This window comes from Nymphalis io, chromosome 17 (assembly GCF_905147045.1).
Source record: "Nymphalis io chromosome 17, ilAglIoxx1.1, whole genome shotgun sequence".
Taxonomy (NCBI): Eukaryota; Metazoa; Arthropoda; class Insecta; order Lepidoptera; family Nymphalidae; genus Nymphalis; species Nymphalis io.
Window position 1 is genome coordinate 7,969,767 of NC_065904.1, and position 20,928 is coordinate 7,990,694.

The following is a 20,928-nucleotide window of genomic DNA, read 5'->3' on the forward strand; positions in this document are numbered from 1 at the left end:
CCACAGTTACAAAGTATAATACTCTACGAGGCAGAAAGACTGGACTCAACAAAGGCCTATTCAGGAAATGTCAACAAGGCACGTGGAAATGGGGATAATGCACTGATTTGCAACATTGTTGTAACATAACTTAATAGTTTTATAACATTGAGTTTACTGAAAAAACTCAATTCACTTTAATTGCATATTTCAACTAATAAATTAACTCGCGAATTACTTGATTTGGATCAACTAGTAGCAATTTTTCCCGCGAGTCCAAGCCAAGCTATCTCTATACCAAATTTTATCAATATCGGACTATCGATTTAGACATTAGTTGTTTTCGGATTTTTAAATAATCTATTGGACTATGTTTAGTGCTTAATGCAAAGTCTACGTAGTTAAATAAATATATTTAAATTAACACAGAGTACGTAATCTAGAAACAATTCGTATAATTGCTACTAAATCGAATCGCAGTTGCGTTGCTGAATGTTACGTTCCATACATGTCTAAATATTTAACCAATAAATGCATTTTAATTATATTAAAGGAATCATTTAAAGTCACGACTCGGTCCGATAAGTCGGTGTTTCATGTCTATATCGATCGTGATCCGAGTGCAATTTTCTCTCTCACTAGATGGCGTTTCGCGGAAGCAGCGCGGAGCGTCACGCGGCGCCCGCGCACCATTGCTATGTAATTTATTACTTATTTAGAGGTAATTGCACCCTTGCCGCCCCCTCTAAATGTTTTTAGCGTGCAACTTATTCGTTTACCAATTTAAAGGCTCAAGTGATATTAAAACTTTTTACGAAATTATGATTTTATTGCTAGTTTAAAAACTTACAAATTCTTAACAAGTAGGTACTTAGATAGAGTTAGAGACAGTTTATTTCTATTCTATTCTATGCTATACAATTTGATCGTATCATTCTCTAAATCCGAAAACGACTGTACTCATTATAATTGAATTTTCCATATCCTTAACACTATTTGGGAAATCACACTTATTACATCTTTGGTTTTAAGGCAGCAGAACAAATAACACGCGTTAAATCACAATGAACTAAAATGTATGATATATGAAATAGTTTATCTAAGTATCGAATGTACAAATAAAACAATCATTATTATATAAACTAACGAAAAAGTCGATAGAAATAGAAATGTAGTAATAGTCTAAATTCAGTGAAGTATTACATCTGAGGTCAGTACGTTCAACTAGAACGTTTATAACGGCTGTGAAATGTGATATTAACGTTACGGAACATTAGCGAACACATTAATTGATTAACAATCATACATCACATCATACGTACAAATATGTTTGTGTATGAGAAATTAATTAAATATGTACTTACAAGTCATGAACGCGTGGATGGCAAGAATGCTAGAAGAATTTATTTGTGGTGAAAATTAAGTGGCCCTTCCGTTGCGTTACCCTTGAAAACAAAGGAGAGAAGTAATCTTATATTTTTTCCGAAATAATCTTTAATTACTTTAGGATTAAATCAACCTTAAAAAGCTCCGTAAGGGCTTTAACTATCCTTTGTAATAAATTCTATTGTGTATTTTTTTTCTCAACTTATGTTTTGTTAGTATTTATAAATAATATTTATTTGGCACGCATACATTTAATTGTTAACTATAATGTTTATAATAAGATCTTTGCCTTTAATAATCGTATATCAAATTTGAAAAAAATAAAAAATCTCATTATGTCTCAATTTTAAGCAAAATTAACGTAATAAGCTAATCGAATGTCGATTTTTGTAGACATAACTTATCTTTCTTTTCAAAGTAAACCGAAACGGAGTCAGGGGTATATCTTGTTACTAATAATGACAATAAACGTCAAAGTAATTTTTAAGATTGCGAAGTAAGATTCCAAGTAATCAAAACGTGTCAGTCTGCTCCAATTAAGTAATTATCCTTTATTAAATGCAATTACACCGGCCGCCATTTAGAAATATCAAAGTAGAAATAATCAAATGCGCTGCATAAAAACAAATTAAAATTCTCATATTATATGATTATTCAATACATATTTTCAATTAAGTCAATATTATCAACCTTACTTAAATATACAATACATATTTGATCAAAACAAGTTTAATATTTATTATATTAAATTATCAAAAGTGTGAACAATATTTCAACTCAATGTTATATAACTGGTTTAAAATTAAATTTCTAGATTTCACTCAGACACTAAAAGGTGGGTTTGTATTAAAGTTAGTAAAAAAAACTTAGTTAATTATAAACGAATCCTGCAGTTACGTATTAAAGTCAGACCCAGTGGCCTATTTAAATATCAACAAATGATCTCCTGGGCGAGCTATAAATAAATCGGTCGCGATTAGTATTCTCTCATTAATCATTCGGAGCTCTGTCACAACATGTCCACACACTCTCTGATCTTCGCGCCATTCAGACTTTCCTAACTCTTTTGATAATGGCACCAACTTAATTACTTTTAAAATTACGATTTTTCTCTCACACTAGGAAGTTAAATTACTTACGAGCGTATAAATGTGCAATATTTAAATACGAATGTCTCCAAAATCGGTTTCAAACATTTATTTATTGAAATACTTTATTGCATAAATGGTTGATTAACTGCAAGCCAATCTAAAGACATATAAGTAAATAATAAATGGGTATATAAAATAAAAATAAAACTAAGAATCAATAAATACATAAGTACCTGTTTATGTCCAACTGTTGGTCTAAGGCCATCTTGAATGGAAGATCAGGAGCTCATTCCGCAAAATTTCATCAGATATATGCAAGTTATCTTCACCGCTTAAATACATTTTATGAGTAAAATAATAACGATTCATTCTTATTAGAATGTTTTAAAATGATTCAATAAAATAAATTAATGTTGTTCTTAAAACATAAACAATTTATAAGATAAAAGACGGACATAGAATGGTAGGCAGTCTCTGAAGCGACAAATTGAAATTCTTGCGCTATATATATTATTTGAAGAATAATATACATGTCCAAAACTATTTCACAAAACATGTAATTAATTTTCATTTATTGTAATAATGGCAAACGAAGGCTGTTTATTATTGGATGTTAAGATTGGCAAGTTTCCAGTTCGTGGTCATTGTTAAGATCATCGGAACATATTCCGCGATTATATAAATCAATATTTATTTTTCGAAACCAAATTATTTTAAAACATTTCATAAACAACTTCGATAGTAGTCATTAATTTTGGTGTAGAGAAATAAGTTAAGTGCAGTGAGGATGAATTCCGAGTAGGTATACTTTTACGTTAATGGCAAATTAATTGTTTAATGACCAAAAAAATCTAACCAATATCTTTCTTTATAGGATTTGTTTTCTAGTTCATTCAGTATTTAGCAAACATTTCCATTGAAGATGAGATTTATGCGATGAAATTAGTAATTAAAGGATGTTATGTAATTTATAATGTTTATATTTTAATTCACAACACCTTAGCCTTTGTTCCACGCACCGTTCCAAGCTGATTTACACAGCTCTTTGATCATAGCGCACAGCCGTTACATTTGTTTCGCCGGAATGATATTAATCAAATACATTTATTGCGGTCGTATTCGAAATTAACTACTGTATATTAAATACTCGGTTCTTAGAAGTGGCTATCAAATATTTCCTACATTAAACCCGTTTCTGTTCTTTCCTAAACTTCGACCGTTTTATGATAAATGCGTTATCATATATTTGGAGCCGAGCCAGTTTATGACATTAATGATGTGTTCAAATTGTTTTGTCATAGGATATATGTTTAATGCGCAATGTTGATGAAAATTTTAATTCTACTGGATATAAGTGAATATGAAGAATCCAGCCGGCAAACAAGAAGATGCGGTTCCTCCCGCGACGTCTGTCAAATTAGCATCACAAACGAAAATAGCGTCATTCTAATTATTTTGATGACTCAACCGAAATACAATTAATCTTACCGCTTCTGTGAACTGTCTGAATGATGGACGGTCTAAAATATCGTCGCATTTCGCGATAAATAAACTTGTGAGTCGAATATCGAATTTCGATTCCATCGGTGCTGCGTATCAAAGATTTTATACGCGTCTTAGAAAACGGTAGCGGAGCGCAGAGCCGGCTCGGACTGTGAACACTGTGCTAATTTAACGCGTCTACTAGTACCTAACTGACTGATGGCATTTCGTTCATTTCATCATTTTGATATGCAGTTTAATCATCGATTTTAATTTTACTATTCTTGTTAATTTTGGAAATAATTGTAATGCGTCATTTTTTTGTTTTAATTTAACTAATGTATATTATATATGTGTGATTTAGTTTTTTCTGTTTCATCTATAAGGATGTTTGTGTGAGTGCACACATGTATAATATATACAGAGATGTATAATATGTGCAGAGAAATTCTCATCCAGATGTTATTTGTTGTTATTTTTATTTGCTTTTTTCGTGCTTATGTATTGATGTTATTTAAATTTTTCCTACTTGTCCGTTTGTGAAATAAGCCAATGATGTCTAGAATTCGTTGAAATATGGCTATTTCTAGTGGACAGCGGAAATCATACGTCGGATCCCGATTACCAATGGGAGATCGTCCAATGTAATTGTATTACATTCGATCGGGTTCCACTGATTGGTAAGCTGAAACGACGGATGTTAACGGAAGTTGCCTTGATTAATTGTTATTATCTATGAACATTGCAAACAAAATTAAACTTATTATTTTTTTGATAAAATAGGATTTCAGATTTTTTAAATCATTGCTGGTCTAAGGTATTATAAATTACGACAGCCCTCTTAACATTATCTACCGGATAGATGTAGCATTCCAATTGAAAACCAAAAATTTTCTATTGGAATTCTACATTCAATATATTTAATCTTAATGATACATTGCTACAAAAATAAATTTTTGCATATTATAATTTATTCAAAATAATATGTAAGTAAATATTGTCTGTCTGTTTGTATATTATCGATCAAACCTAAATACTCGATTTAAATGTTAATAAAAGCATGGTTTTGTTTAAAGTTGTAGTAAAGTCGACAAAAGCTTCCAAAAAAATATCAATTTCCACAGTATGCTTTTAACAACACGTTTTAACAGAACGTTATGGTTTTTGTCTCTGCAGTATAGAAGATATTAATCTATGTTTCATATTTACAAACTTCTAATTAATTAAGCTTAGGCCACATCACATATTTTCAAAGCAATACAAAAAGTACCAGTAACAAAGCTACCGTCGCGTCTGCGTCGCGTCTAGCGTCATTCCAATCGTAAATCACTTTACAAGAAATTAGAAACACGACTGAACTTGCTACAATAAAACGTCTATAACCTCGGATCTAAATCCCATAAAAATATTATTTCGAGTGGTTTTAATCCCGCCCTGGTTTTACGACGGTGTAAAACTTGATTAATAACTTGCGATGCATTTGTTAAAGGTCGTACAATGTTGCATTGACCCATTTACGTATCAAGTTCTCGATATTTTGGCGAGTGTTCCAGACGTAACAATCTTTGCGTCAATTATTAACAATTATGTAATTAACAAAAGCATTATTAATGTGATTGTTTTAATGAAAATGACCAATTAAAACGAAAACCACTCTAGATATTTCGTATGATGTAATACAAGGCTAACGTAAAAATTAAATTATTTAATTCTTTGTTTTCGCATTTAAGAATGGGAGCGTCGTCAACGTCAAATTCTGGTGATGTCTGCGTTCGGAATTTACTTTATTTCTTATTATATTTCATTATTCGCTATTCCGTGGACGTTGGCTAGACATACGTCTTCGCTTTTGTCACGTTCTTTTTCGATCTGTCACATGATTTTAACAGTATCAAATTTGGCAGACGACACGAAAGTAGTTCTATTTTATGTAATCCAAAGTTCAACTAGATGCACCAAATCCGTCAATCCAACGAAATAAAGAATATTATAAATCGACTTTCAATTAAAATAATTTAAAGTGTATTTTAGGTTATCAAAATTTGATCGTCTATCTAATGTTTTCTTTTACAATAAGAACGATAACTAGTGATGTAGTACTGTACTCATCAAGTAAGTTAATTGGCTGTCGTACTTTTATAGCAACATCCTTAGTCATCAGATGCATCGATTAATACGAACGTCGATATCAAGAAAGGAATGCCACACGTAATAATTCTCGTTATGAATCGAATTTATTCATTGGGCACATATATTTTATTGTTATGCCGGCGTGCCGTCCTCGCCGCGGGGCCCTATAAAATTATACGAATAAATAAGGCTGCGATCGACTTGTAATTAAAAACACAACTTATTAATAGCAGATTAAAGCCGTCGACTTTCGCGCCTCGATACGATTGCTAGGACCGTTTACCATTTGAATAATTAATATAGCAAGGATTCGGAATGAATGATTATATTGAATGAATCGAAACTTGTTTTTTTATAATTGTAACTAGGCAAAGGTAACAAAATCTTGAGTCTTTAAAAAAATTTGTAAATATTGGTGTATTAGGTAAATAAAATTAACTGGTCATTATATGTTTGTCTTAGTGTTACGTTTCATGCCATTGGAATTGCACTAACAACTTATTGGATATAACACAGTCAAAGAACATTTTTCATATACCTATCTTCGTTAATAAGCTTCATCTTGGCTGAAGGCGTCGATATTTATGGCATAGTCTAATAATGGTTGAATTACGGTTCAGATGTAACCTCGGGCTCTTGTATCGTGTATCCTCACTAAGTATTATATAAAACTGTAACTCACGAAGATTGCGAAGGCATATAAATACTAATAAACCATTAAAATATTTAATTTCAACAATTAGTTACATTCGTCATAGTACGAGGATTATTGTAACTAATAAATTCGATTAAATACGAATATATTTTAGTAAAAAAACTTTAATTGGTCGTTGTTTTTTCTTTTTAATATATTTAATATGAATGCTGCTATTTATAAAAAAAAATATTTAAGTATTATTGTTAAGATATTTGATTTATTTGTTGTAATTCGAAAAACAGACGTTAAAGTTTACGATGTGAATTCAAGAACGCGCAGAGTATCAACAAAAGTAACTGCTTCCAAAACAACAAAATATGAGGCGAGAAGAGAACAATAAACCGGTTGATTTATTTTAATAAAGTAATTTATGGCCACCAGCAAATTGGTCTCGTGACGGGCCGACTTATCGAGTAACGAAATGCGATAAAATCCTTGTCGATACTCCGATAAACGCGCATTATTAATGGTTAACTTATTGTGTGTCGTAATGAGTATCGACTGCTCTCACAACTAATCTTATGAAGCGATTCGATTTATTATACATTAATGATAAATATATATTTATAATCACATAATAAAATAGGAAATTTGATAATATTAAACAAACACAATTTCATCGAACATTCTCTCGACTCGATGTTTCATCGAATTATCGTAATCGAGTATAGCTGATAAGTCATCTCGGTCGTAAATCGAGCCGCGTCCATAACTCGCGCGGCTTAATTACGAATAAATAAATAAATAATTGAATGTGAGCGGCCGCGGGCCTAATCGATCGTATCCGAGTGTTCGAGGTGCTAACAAGGGCCCGCCAGCTATCTTGGACTTTCGATTCCGTGTCGAAATGAGATCAAATATTCGCTACCGCAAATAATTCAAATTTTTCGTCATGTTGAAACCGTGATAGTTTGTCATTATGGGACGTCCATTGTCATCATTCCTAAAAATTTTATAACATATTTCGAAATTAAAAAATTGTATCGAGATACATTTTTGGACGAAATAAATCGTACATATAAATATATTCAACACTTACCTAACATGTTAGAGTCAGATGGTAAAAGTTTTTTTTTTTTTAAATCGGTTAGTTTTTAACTCGTTTAAATATAGAATACAAGAGAGGAATATTAAATAGATGACAGTATAGTATTTCTCAATCGGTTATAAAAGTAACGCTTATGACAGCTTTTCCTTGAACGTAACCGATACGATCGATTCCAAAGATAGTCGCGTCCGCGGAAGACCATTGTTCTTAACTTTTTTCTCGGACGATTGACGCGTATCCATTTCCTAAAACCAAGAATAGTACCACCTCGAGTTCGCTATGAAATAAAGGGCATCACTCGTCGACCGACGGCCATCGAAATATACAGAGGGGACGTCACAGATTCCCGCTCATTAGAGGGTAATTAGCTCACAGATCACTCGGCGCGGTCTATTTAAATAGATGAAAAATAAATTATATCCGATGGATTTTGGCCTGTGACTCAGATATGTTATTCGCAAAAATATTCAATTGAATTCTCAGGTGGCTAAATAAATACTATTCTCATTCTTACACGAAAAAATCTATACGGTATTATACAATGTATTTATGCATAGCTTTCGATCGTGGTTTTGCCCACGTTTTAGGGCCTTCTCCTCAAAAAGAGGAGAAGGGGCCTTTAGCCCAGCAGTGGGACATTCACAGGCTGTTACGGTACGGTTTAGGGCAAAGAGGAGAGGTGCTAGATATGAAAAGTCCCTACTTGGGGTTGCTTGTTACAAAGTTATATCAAATTCGTTTCATTGCTTTGGGCGTGGAAGCGTAACAGATAGACAAGATTTCCTTTCGCAATTATATATATTAGTATACATAGATAGGTAAGTTCCCAAAACCAATGACGTCCAAAAATACGTTAATTGTTTTCTATCGACAACTAATCATAATATTATATCGTGCAAATTTTAATTACTTTATTTGCTTGTCTAAAAAATACGGGACAAATTACTTTTATGGAAGTGTGGCAGCGATGACTTAAGTATCGGAAACCCCAAACAGTAAATAGAAAATTTAAAGGGAACTTCTAAAACTATCTGCTTACAATATTGTAGAAGCTTTATATTATAATTTTTAACGTAATTGTCTAGTAAACAGTAATAGATATTAATAGTAATTAGACTATATTCCAAATACTCGCTTGATTGAAAGCTGTATCCAGGTCAGGGAAGGTGATGGATGAGGCTAAATTACCTTTCCACCCCCCTTCCCCTCTCTTCGTTAACGAGCTATAGCCAAAAGATTATTTATAATAGCGATGACAGCACTTCCGACTTATACTTCTGATTTAAAGATAGGATTAAATCTTAGAAATATTCGATTGTTCGGAGCTTTATTTATGAAATTACTTCTTAAGATTAAACCTCATTGAAAGATTTTTTTATTTTTATTTACAAATTTGCGGAGTAGCTTTCGCTGATTAAATTTAGAATTATAAGAATAAAAGTACCAGATCTTGTATCGTTTATGCCACCAACCATACTTAAACGTTTTTGTCTATAATTACACTAAAACGTCGCAAAGAACTTCCAACATGAAGGTATGATCTCTTAAATCGGCAATATAACAGCAGTGGAAACCTTTCCACAACAGAGGACTATTTATTAGACTACTGCTTATATACTCTTGTTTAAATATAGAATTGGAATTATATTATGAATATCTGTAAAAGGCTTATAGCTTCGCAAATATAATTGTCTTCCATTTCCTTGGTCAGTATCTAAGTGGGCGCCGGATATTCGTTATCTTATAAGGAGGTATTATCTCATCCGTGACACACAATTATGTACATTTCCCACGGATGTCACGGCGCCCAATTGTTTTATGGAACCTTTAGAGTTTTCTTTATAACATTTGCAATCCAAAGCGCTCTATAAAATTGGACGTACAACGATTTTCAAAGGATGTTAGCATTGCTGTTTTAAAGTCTTTCTAATTTCGTCTTAAAAATAATAATATTTAAAAAAACTGTATTTCAATTGGAACTAAACAAGTTATAATAAAACTTCAAGTTAAATAAAATCGTTTCTAGATTACTTAGTGATTAATTTTTTTTTATTTATTATTTAAATACATTATTTTTCTAATTTGATTGATTGATTGATTTTATGATATTGCGAAAGTCGCGTGTTTTTTTTTTCGCGCGCATTAATTATTTATTGATAACATTAGCATCACAAAATATGAATATAGTAGGCGTTGTCATTTTGCCCTCGATACCGCCCGCCTCAAGTTAGGGCGGATCCTTCCTGAGAAAAAAAACATCTGCTTAATAAATACCTATTTTCTCATTTGATAATAAAAACCGAACCAAAAAATAAGTGATTAGATAAGCTAAAATCAAATAAAAAAAGAATATCTTAAAACAATAGATCAACAACATTAAAAATAAATATCAATTTAACTGAAGCATAAATAGATATCACCTAACTCGAAATCGTATCAGTGAAGGTGGGCGCGCCGGCGGAAGCGATGATTTTGAATAAAAGATACAGCCTATTGAACATCGTAACGAACGAGATCTTCTATTTGATTAATTCGAAACCCAATTGGACCATAATACGATTATCTTAAATGTCAATAGTTCAAAACGTGTAGAAATATGATATATCGAATTGAAGAATCGTTGCACAAACTAGGAAATTGTGGTAGAAATATCGTGTACCAGCTAAATAGGATTAGCACCGAATCCAATTGGAATGAAATTACTCGATGAAAGTTTCATCGTTGTTTACTAGAAATTATTAAATGTTAGTACATGCTTTATTAATAATATAGTTAAAGCGTTTGTTAGGTATAAAGGAACATTACTAGCGCCTTACCCGCAGCTTCGCTCGCTCAGAATTGCTAAATACCAATTTCTATAGCTTCATAGTTTTTTTATATATAGTACAGTATTTCTTTTATACCTTTTATTATATATAGAATATATTATATAGAAGATAACGTTTCTCAATAAATCTATCTACTCGAAGTTGTGGAACAAACCAACCTAATGATAGATTACGAGGATTAAAACCATAATGACGAGATGTTGAAAGGAAAAAACTCATTACATATCTCATACAATGCAGTTCCGAGCGTAAATCAAACGTGATGCGCGGCCATTGTTAAACTAGAAAGTATATAAGTACATAAATATTATTTATGAGAAAATCACAAATTGACCCTTTCGTTTACCTTTCTCGCGCGGAGTGTGACACTGTCTTCGGTCCGTTTATGCTAATGGTGCATTGTGACAGCCTCTTCATTTGTTCTATCGGAGAGACTGCTATTGTCATCTTGCCCTTTGACTCCATTGTGTGTATGTTTTTTCTTACTACGCGCTGGATTATTTTATTTCCGTTATGTTATAACGCTTTGTTGTCTCATGTTACTTATTAAATTGAATCTATGTTTTTTTCTACTGTAATTTAAATGGCTTTATTGTCGTGATTCATCAATAATCACTGTCGTAATATAACTATTATTTTGTAGTATTTTGTATATTTTATTATTATATATACAGCAAAAGACTGACAGACCTTATTTCAATACGCGCTCTGGCACCAGAGGTTGGAGGATAACTACACCATTATATACATGTGGCAGAATATCATTGAAGTCGTGCAGTTATCCTTACGATGCTTTCCTTCGCCATCGTGCAAGAGGTTAAAAAAAGTAAGCACATTAAAAATTAGGGGTGAAAAATTAAAAGCTACTATTAAAACTAATGTTTTAGAATTAATTCGGTATATATAGAAAATTTACATAACTTACCTATGTTTATTATTTGTTTTTATCTTTGAAAGATATTAATAATTTTTCGTTTAATACCAATGTGACGATTTAGAACAGCTTTGTCACGACCGGGTTGTTTCGTATTGTGTTTTAGATTGTCATTCAAATGAGTGATAGGCGAGGCCTTAAACGCGGTGGCAGTCGTTGTCTCGACACCTTTAACTAAGAATACAATGATCATAAGCTACATATTAAATAACTATACATTTAAGATTTCATACAAATATATTATCGTCATTTAATTATCTTATAAAGCATTTATTTTTTATAGAAAACACGGATATTTATCTACTACTCATACTTTTTTTAAAACAACGTAAAGACATTTTGACGTATAAAAACTATAATATCTAGAATGAAAACGAACAATTAACATTAAACAAACAGAAAGAATGAGTTAAAAAATATTTCTGTATTAACAATGTACAATGGCGATTAGCAACAATGTATTAGTAACAAAATAAATGATAAAGAAAATTAAAGGTTTGCGATGTTATTTTACGATTCCCGTAAGCGACAAACGATGGTCATAAAAATAAGTAGAGTCAAGCAGATATGTTATTATAACATTACATAGATGGAAAGCAAAGAAAATCCTTGAATAAATATATAGAAATGGGTTTCTCTTAACTGCTTATATTAATTGCATACAAGACGATATCGATGATAAAAACATAAATGATATATATAAGATTTAATTGAAATATATATATAATTGGTATGTTTACCAGAATCTACATTTCGAACTGGTTTAACTGACGCATTAGATTTGTTAATAAGTACATGTTTAAAGAACTTTTGGATATAATTGATTTGAAGAACCTTGTACATATAATTACCGTATAATACTTAATTAATATGGCAAATGCTGTTAAGTTTTTTTTAATTATAATAACTGAGCTGAGTTGCGACTTTGTATGTGTGGACTCGTTTTGACGGTAAATTTTCACCGCACCCATAAAACTGACCACGTTTATAATAAATTATATTCGTAATCGTTCAGAAACTCTTGCCGTCCAAATAGTGAAAATATAATAATTACTCTGTCTTAAAAAAAGCGGAAAAACATTAATTAAATTGTGGTACAATACTATATTAATTAATTGTCACTCTTAGTAAGTCTTGATACATACTTGATCCCTACATATAATAAATGACTGCTAAATAAATGTTCTTAAATGGTACTTCTAGAAAATTGACGTCAGTACGTACGACTGCCTAGTTTCTCTCTGAACTTTGTGGAACTTTATGTTTACCGATAGTTGCCACCATCATTTCAAGGATTCCATTGTTGCATTCATCGCAATGATCTGACGTAGTTGCGTCGCCTTTAGCCGCATCCGACATTTCCATTGTTGCAATTTTATTGCCGGTGTTACCGTCCCCGCTGAAGTCGTAAAGCACGGAACAGCCTTCGATACTATCTACCACGATCCGCTGGGGTGTAGATGGGATCCGCGACCGCAGGATGCGTATTATAGCGAACCGAAGCCACCGCAACAGCGATTTTCATTCGTTTCTAATAAATTGATACGAGGCGCGGTGCGATGGCTCTCGAGGCACGGGATTGGTCGAGGCGTACCCCGAGGTTCGATACTCGGGCCCCGGTTGTAAATCAACTTTACAACCTTTAATTACAGATATTTGCCGTCTTATGCGAGTGTAAGGGATATCGGAGGGCTGTGCTCGCGAAAATATCGCATAATAATGGGTATTGACCTGTAATGGCTCGCCTGTAGGTACTATCGGCCGCCTTTGTCTTGATTGTTGGAGCGAGAGAATATTCTTTTCTGAATGATTGCCAATTACATCGAATGGCCTCCTGAATTCCACTAAGCGATACAATACTTAAATATTGTGCGCGGTTTTGATTTGCGTCCGTATAAATGATTTATGCGTTATTAAGGTTTGAATGATGCGACGTTTAAAGATTATTATTTTTTTGTATTTCACTGCAATAATATCTTGAATTATTTGAGAATTTTGACGTCGATCGTTCATTATTAATCACGAGTTCAGTATTACAGTCGTGATAAAACTGTCAGTTTCCCGAGTGATTCTAATAAGAAAGTGTTATTGTGCGCTCGCGCAGTTCCCCACAATGTTGCACCGGATAGGGCGGCCGCCATTTTAATGTCTCTCAGACGGAATTACGCTGGATTGTTCTCAACTTTACTGCTCCCCTCATGATTGATCGTTGTATCCTCGGCCTTATGTCATTTTCGAACCGTATCTCTTGGAATTTGTACTACAGGCAATAAATACATATTGAGTTATGATAAGTTTGAAGGATTACTAAATGCGAAACCTTTATCACAATAAAAATCTATATATACAAAATTATGTAAAGCACTTAAACCTGTAAATGTCCGATTACTTGACAAAAGCTTGTTCTCTTTAGGATAATGTTGATAATGAGAGTTAGGTAAATTCGCAAAGCTGCTCCAAAGCTGATTGATGGACGAATCGAAAGATTATATATCTAATAGACCTATAACAATACCTTTCCTAATTAATATAGGTAATATCCATTTGGTATGTTTAAATAAATTTCTTCTAAATGAAAAATGTATACCCACTCAAGTTCTTAAAGTGTGGAAATTAACACTAGAGTGATCGTATTTCTAAATTAAAACTTCACTTGGGCCTGTAATAAATTCTTCCGCTCATAAACTCGTAACGACTGTCTAAACAGGGGCTAGCTGTCGTTTACAACCTTAATATACGAATGAGAAATGATATTACACACTCTTAATTATCATATATCAATGTGTTTAGTAATCTTCAACGTTTTTCTCGTTTCTTACTCCTATCGTAACATTTTTCTTATTTGATGCCTGAGTTTAATTCTTAAAGTTATACATACGTCGCACTATATTTAACTTATATCTGAAATCGTAAATATTTTACAACCGCATCGGTGTTAGTTCCTTGCAATTCGTATTTCTGACATATGTGCGATTCTATTTCAGTTGACGTTCATAATTTTGAACGATTCAATAATTAAAAATTTTATCTGTCATGTGTTTGTCTCTTTATTCGATGATTAAAAATAAAATTGACTCGATTTAGTAATGAAAATATACAATAGTAGCGTAAATGTAGGTGCGTTAAGAGCAACGGCAAGTAATTGAGATTGATCGAGTCGTGAATCGAGAGGGGCGGCGCAATCAAAAGCGTATCAAGCCAATGAACGGCCGGCGACGTCTCTCCGTGGCTTGCTATTGGTCGTCCGCAGGGTTGAGGCATAAAGGGCCTTGATACAGCTCTCGATAAGAGGTAGGCGTTGAATGTCGATTCGATCGATTATAGCTCGTGTCGTCGAAAGCGAGAGGCATCTGATAGGGCAATCGTCTTTCCTAGATAAAACGCACGCAAATTACATCTTTCTTTACGTAATTGCTTTTTTAACCTGTTCCGTTCAAGTAGCTTAGTTAAACCATAAGAATGTATCATAACTTTAATCCGGTTATAAAATGCGACCGCAATGTATATTTATGCGATGTTATACTTTAAAGAGATTAAGGAGCAAATCATTCGTTATTTACAATCCTTTATCAACATTCGGGGGCGTTAGAGTTAACGATTTACGACAGCTGCGAGTTTGCTCACAAAAGAGTTAGCCTTTCTTAGAGACATCGAGTGCTAATAAATATCGAGCGAGGTGAGAATAATCGATGCGAATGCAACACTGTAACTATTGCGGTATCGGGAAAGGATTCATTCTATTCGAAGCCTCATAAAACGTCGGTTCATAAAGTGAAATTCATAATACATATTTAGCATAAGGTTTCGTAGGAAAAGCAATAATTTGTCACAATTGGGCACGATTAGATCGGCTCTGTCGGCGATTGGACATACGTCGTAAATTACCGGTTAACCGACGAAGTTGCGTGTGACTTTGTGGAGTGTGTATATTGTGTGATGCTTGGATTTTGTTTGCGGTAGGGTTATTCAAATAGCAAGTGCACGGTGCTGGGCGCACGCGCATCGAATCGCGCGTTTTCCGCCGGGGAAGGCGGTTAGTGGAAATCGTTATTGGGGTGATTGCTTTCATAAACAATAGGTTTTGTCCACGTTTTCTTGGAACTAACTTGTTATTTAGATGGGTAATAGAGCTAAGGGCTTATGTGATAGCACAACTTGTTCATTTATTTTATACAATAATTTATATAAATGATTTAAGAATTAATATACTTAATTTGATAGAAATACAGTATGGAGGTTAGAGTTACTTACTAGGTATTTTAGGACACATCTATATTAAGATAAAATCTGTTATTTTGTTTTAACATGTACTTACAATTTTAACTTTAAAAGAAATGATACATTTGAACCTGTTGCTTTTATACATACCTAAACCTGGGTAAGTAGATATGTGTAGATATTATAATGATTAATATATTTTTTATCCATTATATACCTAAATTAAGGTACTCGTTTTTATGATAACCAATGGATTATTGTCTGGAAGTTAGGTCAATCAGATTGTAGGAGTTTAAACGATATAGCAATATATATTTAATATAATAGTCGGTTCCTATAACTTCCTATCTAGTTGACGAAATATTTTGTGCAATACGAAATTATAAAGGTTTTAACTCTTTCGAAGCTAATCTGTTCTCGACACGCAAATCTCGATAAATCGTACAAGGCTGCCGGCCTTATTCGTTATACGGATATTTTTTCTATTTAAGTTTATAAAAAAATTAAGTACCTAAATAAATATATCTTGGGGAGAGTATGGGGTCCAGGGACGGATACAGGAATTTAATAATAGATACTAATGTTTGCCCAGTTGTCGAGATACACAATAATGAAAAATATATGAAAAATCTGCAAGTTGTTAAAATTAAATCGATTGACACGCAGAGGAGAAAATGATAGATAACTACTTATAAAATGTTTAATATAATATAATAAGTATATAGAATGAGATTTTGATCTATTGTTAGAATTAGATACTTTGTATATAATGTTGGTTTCCTAAATAAATAAACATATCTACTGAAATGTTCTGTCTGTGATATTTATAGATATAACACGCAATTTTTGTAGCAACAATCGTCCTTCAAGCTTACATCACACCAAACTTCATCAAAATCGGTTCAGTTGCTTAACCTTGAAAGCGTAACTTTTACACAAGTTACTCCTTACTAGTTTCTTTTGCATTTACAATATTAGTATGTATAGATAGGTAGTTTATTTAGAAAGCTAATAAGTGTGAGAAAATTTGAAGTGCATGACAAAAAATACTATAGATACACTGAAGTATCTTTTACAAACACTTTTGAAACGACACCTGAGGAATATGTTATGTCAGGTCTATGTGAAGCGATTGCCGATTCTAATGTATCCAATAACACCCTGTTAATGTCCCACTGCTGGATTAAGGCCTCCTCTCCCTTTTGAGAAGGTTTGGAGCTTATTCCTAATGTATTTATTATATACCTATTTAACAAAACAACAAGTATATAATAAATCATATTTTAACTTATCTTAATACATAATTAGGAGATTAGATTAGATGATGAAATACGAAAATAATGAAATAGTACAATTAAAATCGGGACTTTTAATTTAAATCTATTTAACTAAAACACACAAACAATAAAATTGAAATCAATGTATTCCTTTTTTTAACTAGTAACTTAACATACCAAGGTTACCAGTGCTTGTGATAATTTTATTTATTTTGATCTGCTTCGGCTGTCTGTATTTTTGACCGATATTTATATACAATAAAAAGATTTGTACCTACCTACTTAAGTAAATGTAGGCATGAAAAAAGGGCATTGTTTATTATCAATTTTCATTGTCAATTAAGGCTAGACTAAAAATTGTGTGGCTAACACAGACGCACTCTATTCGCTAAACCGACACAACCGGAAAGCACCTTTCCGGTTGTGTCCGGCACAGGAGTGTATACACTTCCAACTTTCAGATCGAGAATCTTCGACAGAAAAACCCAATAACTTCTTATTGGCTCGACCAGGGGATTGAACCCAGGACAGCGAGGTCTGCGGCATTATATCTAGTCACTAGACCAACGAGGCAGTCGATATATAAAAACAAAGTAACAAAATAACCATATATACCTAAAAGTCAGAATGAGTTATTTATTTTAAATCCCCAAATATTTTTCGTGAAGCGAATAAAATAAATGCGCCCTAAATACAAATAAGTTACGTTTCATTTGCTCCAATTTTAGCGCATCACGTTGTACTTAAACATAAGCACAGCAATTAATCTCTGAACGGGTGACGTTTGGAAACCCATCAGTCGCTGCCCCCCGCAGCCGCCCGCTCCCACCCCGGAGTAACCAGGGGAATGATTAACTGCAGACAGGAAGACGGATTGACAAATAGTCTGTTGGTATTTGCTAATGCCTCCAATTCATCAATAAACGATCGAAAGTCGTAGTGTTTTATTGACGTGTATTGTGCGTTTTACAATTCGCCTTCAATTGGTTTCTAATTATGATTTTGAATCATGAGATTTATTTTTCTAATGTAATATCGATTTATATATTCTCGAAAAGTATTTAAATAAAACTAAATATATGATTAGATGATTTTTAATTTCTATAAGCGTATGGTTCTGCCGTTGCAACAAGTGATTACAAGTTTTGTTTATATACGTATTTAACAAGCGACGTGGTTTGTTCTCCCATCAATCGTATGGAATGCGTTAAATATGCGGTACTTACACAACACAACGTCGAGAGACGTGTTGTCTATTTTTCGTCACGCCATTACGCTTACCACCGAATTACAGTAAATCAACTCGCGAACAATCGCCGGTTTCCGCGGGCCACACCGGCTGCGCTAAATCCGTCCGTAACGCATCGTAAACGCGCGATCTGACGCGCTCGCGCCGACATAAATCATCGATCGCGCGATGCGTTGCGATTTAACATGCTAGCGACTTTACTGCCCTTACGTTTCGCTGTAAAGGGTTTAACTACTCTAAATAGAGCGTTCGTTTATAGCTGTTCGATAACTCGTTAATGGTCTTTTTGTCGCGTCAATGAGTACTGGTCAGGAAAATGTTTTAATAGTTTTTACAAAGTCACTGATCGTGACTCAATGATGCTATGATTCAAATTTTTCTCTTTGAATATTAGAACTTTATTTTAAATAGCTTTCATGTCATTACATGTCATGTCATGTTTATAACTCATATTGTGAAATCTGCATGTTTCGGAAGGAAATTTACTATTTGTGCAAGTGGGACATGCCATTTCAGTTATCATTTAAATGTATGCTAGAAATTAAAACGGTAAATACCGAAGTAAGAAGATTTAAACGATATACTGAATATGTATTTAATACTACAGCCTTCTTGTATTTTTTACTTACAGTTATTAATATTCTAATCTTTATCGTTACAGGTACTCCAATCAACCGTCTTCCTATAATGGCGAAGTCTGTTCTCGATCTCTTCGAGCTGTACAATCTGGTGATAGAACGTGGCGGTCTCGTGGAGGTGATCAACAAGAAGCTTTGGCAAGAAATCATCAAGGGGTTGCGACTGCCTTCGTCTATCACCTCGGCCGCTTTCACTTTACGTACACAGTAAGAAATAACCTTAATCACTAACGGTCTTACTTATAAATTGAACAATGATTTCTCTCTTTCTGACATAATTGATTTGATAAAATAAAGAATAAGACAATATGTTTAACTTAAGACCACTTAAATAACATTTATAGGTAAAGCCAATATATTTTTCTTTAGAATAGGAAGGTGGAAGAGCATGTGGGCCACCTGATCGTAAGTGGTCACCAACTCCATTAGACATTGGCACTGTAAGAAATGTTAACCATCGCTTACATCGTCAACGCGCCACCAACCTTGGGACCTAATATTTTATGTCCCTTGTGCCTGTAATTACACTGGCTCACTCACCCTTCAAACCGGAACACAACAATACCGAGTACTGCTGTTTTGCGGTAGATATATACTATATATATATATAGTATAAATGTTGAAGCTGATGGGATTAAATATAATAATCTAGGAAATATTCATTTATGATTTTTAAGTATCATATAATTACGTAGGTATAGAGATAACGTAGAATTATAAAAACAAAGCACAAGATTATATTGAAGTTGAATAGCTTAGCCCCAGATGACCCGTAAAGGATTCGATTGTCCACGTGTGGTCTGTCAGGAGCCCTTCCATATTCGACGCCGCGTCATTATACCTTACGAACTCTCACGACTCGGAGACAAAGCCCCCCCCACAATAGACGTACGTGAGCCGCCAGCGCGACATTATGACAACTTCATAATTAATATCCTCTAACTCATCTCAACCGATATAATTTCTCATTTATCTCAAGTTCCTTCACCTCGTCTTTTGTCGGTCCTCATAAAGGTGTTATTCTAATTCAAACTGGCCATCGTTACGCACGACACGGATTTCAAATGCAACCTCCTTATGATTACTAATTACTTAGTATTTCACTTACTAAGAGATGTGTTTAATACGACACATTGCAATTTTGCATATAGGTAGTATCCCATCTAATAGTATTATATTTATGTACTAAAACAAAGAGTAAATGTAAATAAATATTAGACTTATACTAAATATAAATTTTAACCTATACTAATATACATGCTCATGTCATCGTTTGTCCTACTTTCACGCCTCAATACAACTCCATCATATTAAAATTTGGCACACGGATTGTTCGAGACAGAGAAGGACATAGAATGTATCTTGATTTAAAGAGCAAAGCTGCGTCTCTTCGTTGGCAACGTATCTGTTGTCAACATAACATTTTCGACATAACATTCTGTAATTGTTAGTGACTTTCGGAATGTCAAAACAGTTACAAATACAGAAAAAGCGAAACAATTCAGCGAAAGCGTACCGTATTAAAACTGTCACCGAACTCTATAAACGAATTAATAATAATTAGAGCTTATTTTCAATATAAGATACTTAAGTAAAAGTTATAAATTTAATTTGAACACAAAAATCTTTAATTTATTATTACGATAGCGTTGAAACATTTTTCAAGCAATTTAATGAACGATTTTAAAGACAGGCGAGCTATACATAAAATTAGACGACGGTAATGACGAATGTCATATAATTAGCTTTCCTATTTGACAGTTCGTGTAAAGGTAGCCGACTTTTTATGACGCGTCGCTCGATGCTTTGTGTAACGCGTTTAATATGAAACGTTTTATATGAGTTATGGTATGGACCGGTCGACAATGTTCTTGAATAAAATTGACTCGTCATATAATAGGATTAGGAATGTAATATTCCTTTATGATACGCGATTGATAATTTAACTTGAAATATGATTTATAAGTGTCG

At 33.2% G+C, this 20,928-nt stretch overlaps 1 protein-coding gene across 2 annotated transcripts in view; it reads left to right on the top strand.

Annotated features, from left to right (window-relative positions):
- LOC126774835 (protein dead ringer) overlaps positions 1–20,928 on the top strand; it is a 124,564-nt gene that overhangs the window by 97,254 nt on the left and 6,382 nt on the right. For both annotated transcript variants that reach the window (XM_050496466.1, XM_050496467.1), the window contains exon 6: positions 18,981–19,164. In XM_050496466.1, the coding sequence (XP_050352423.1) occupies positions 18,981–19,164 (184 nt within the window). The remainder of the gene's footprint in view (positions 1–18,980; positions 19,165–20,928) is intronic.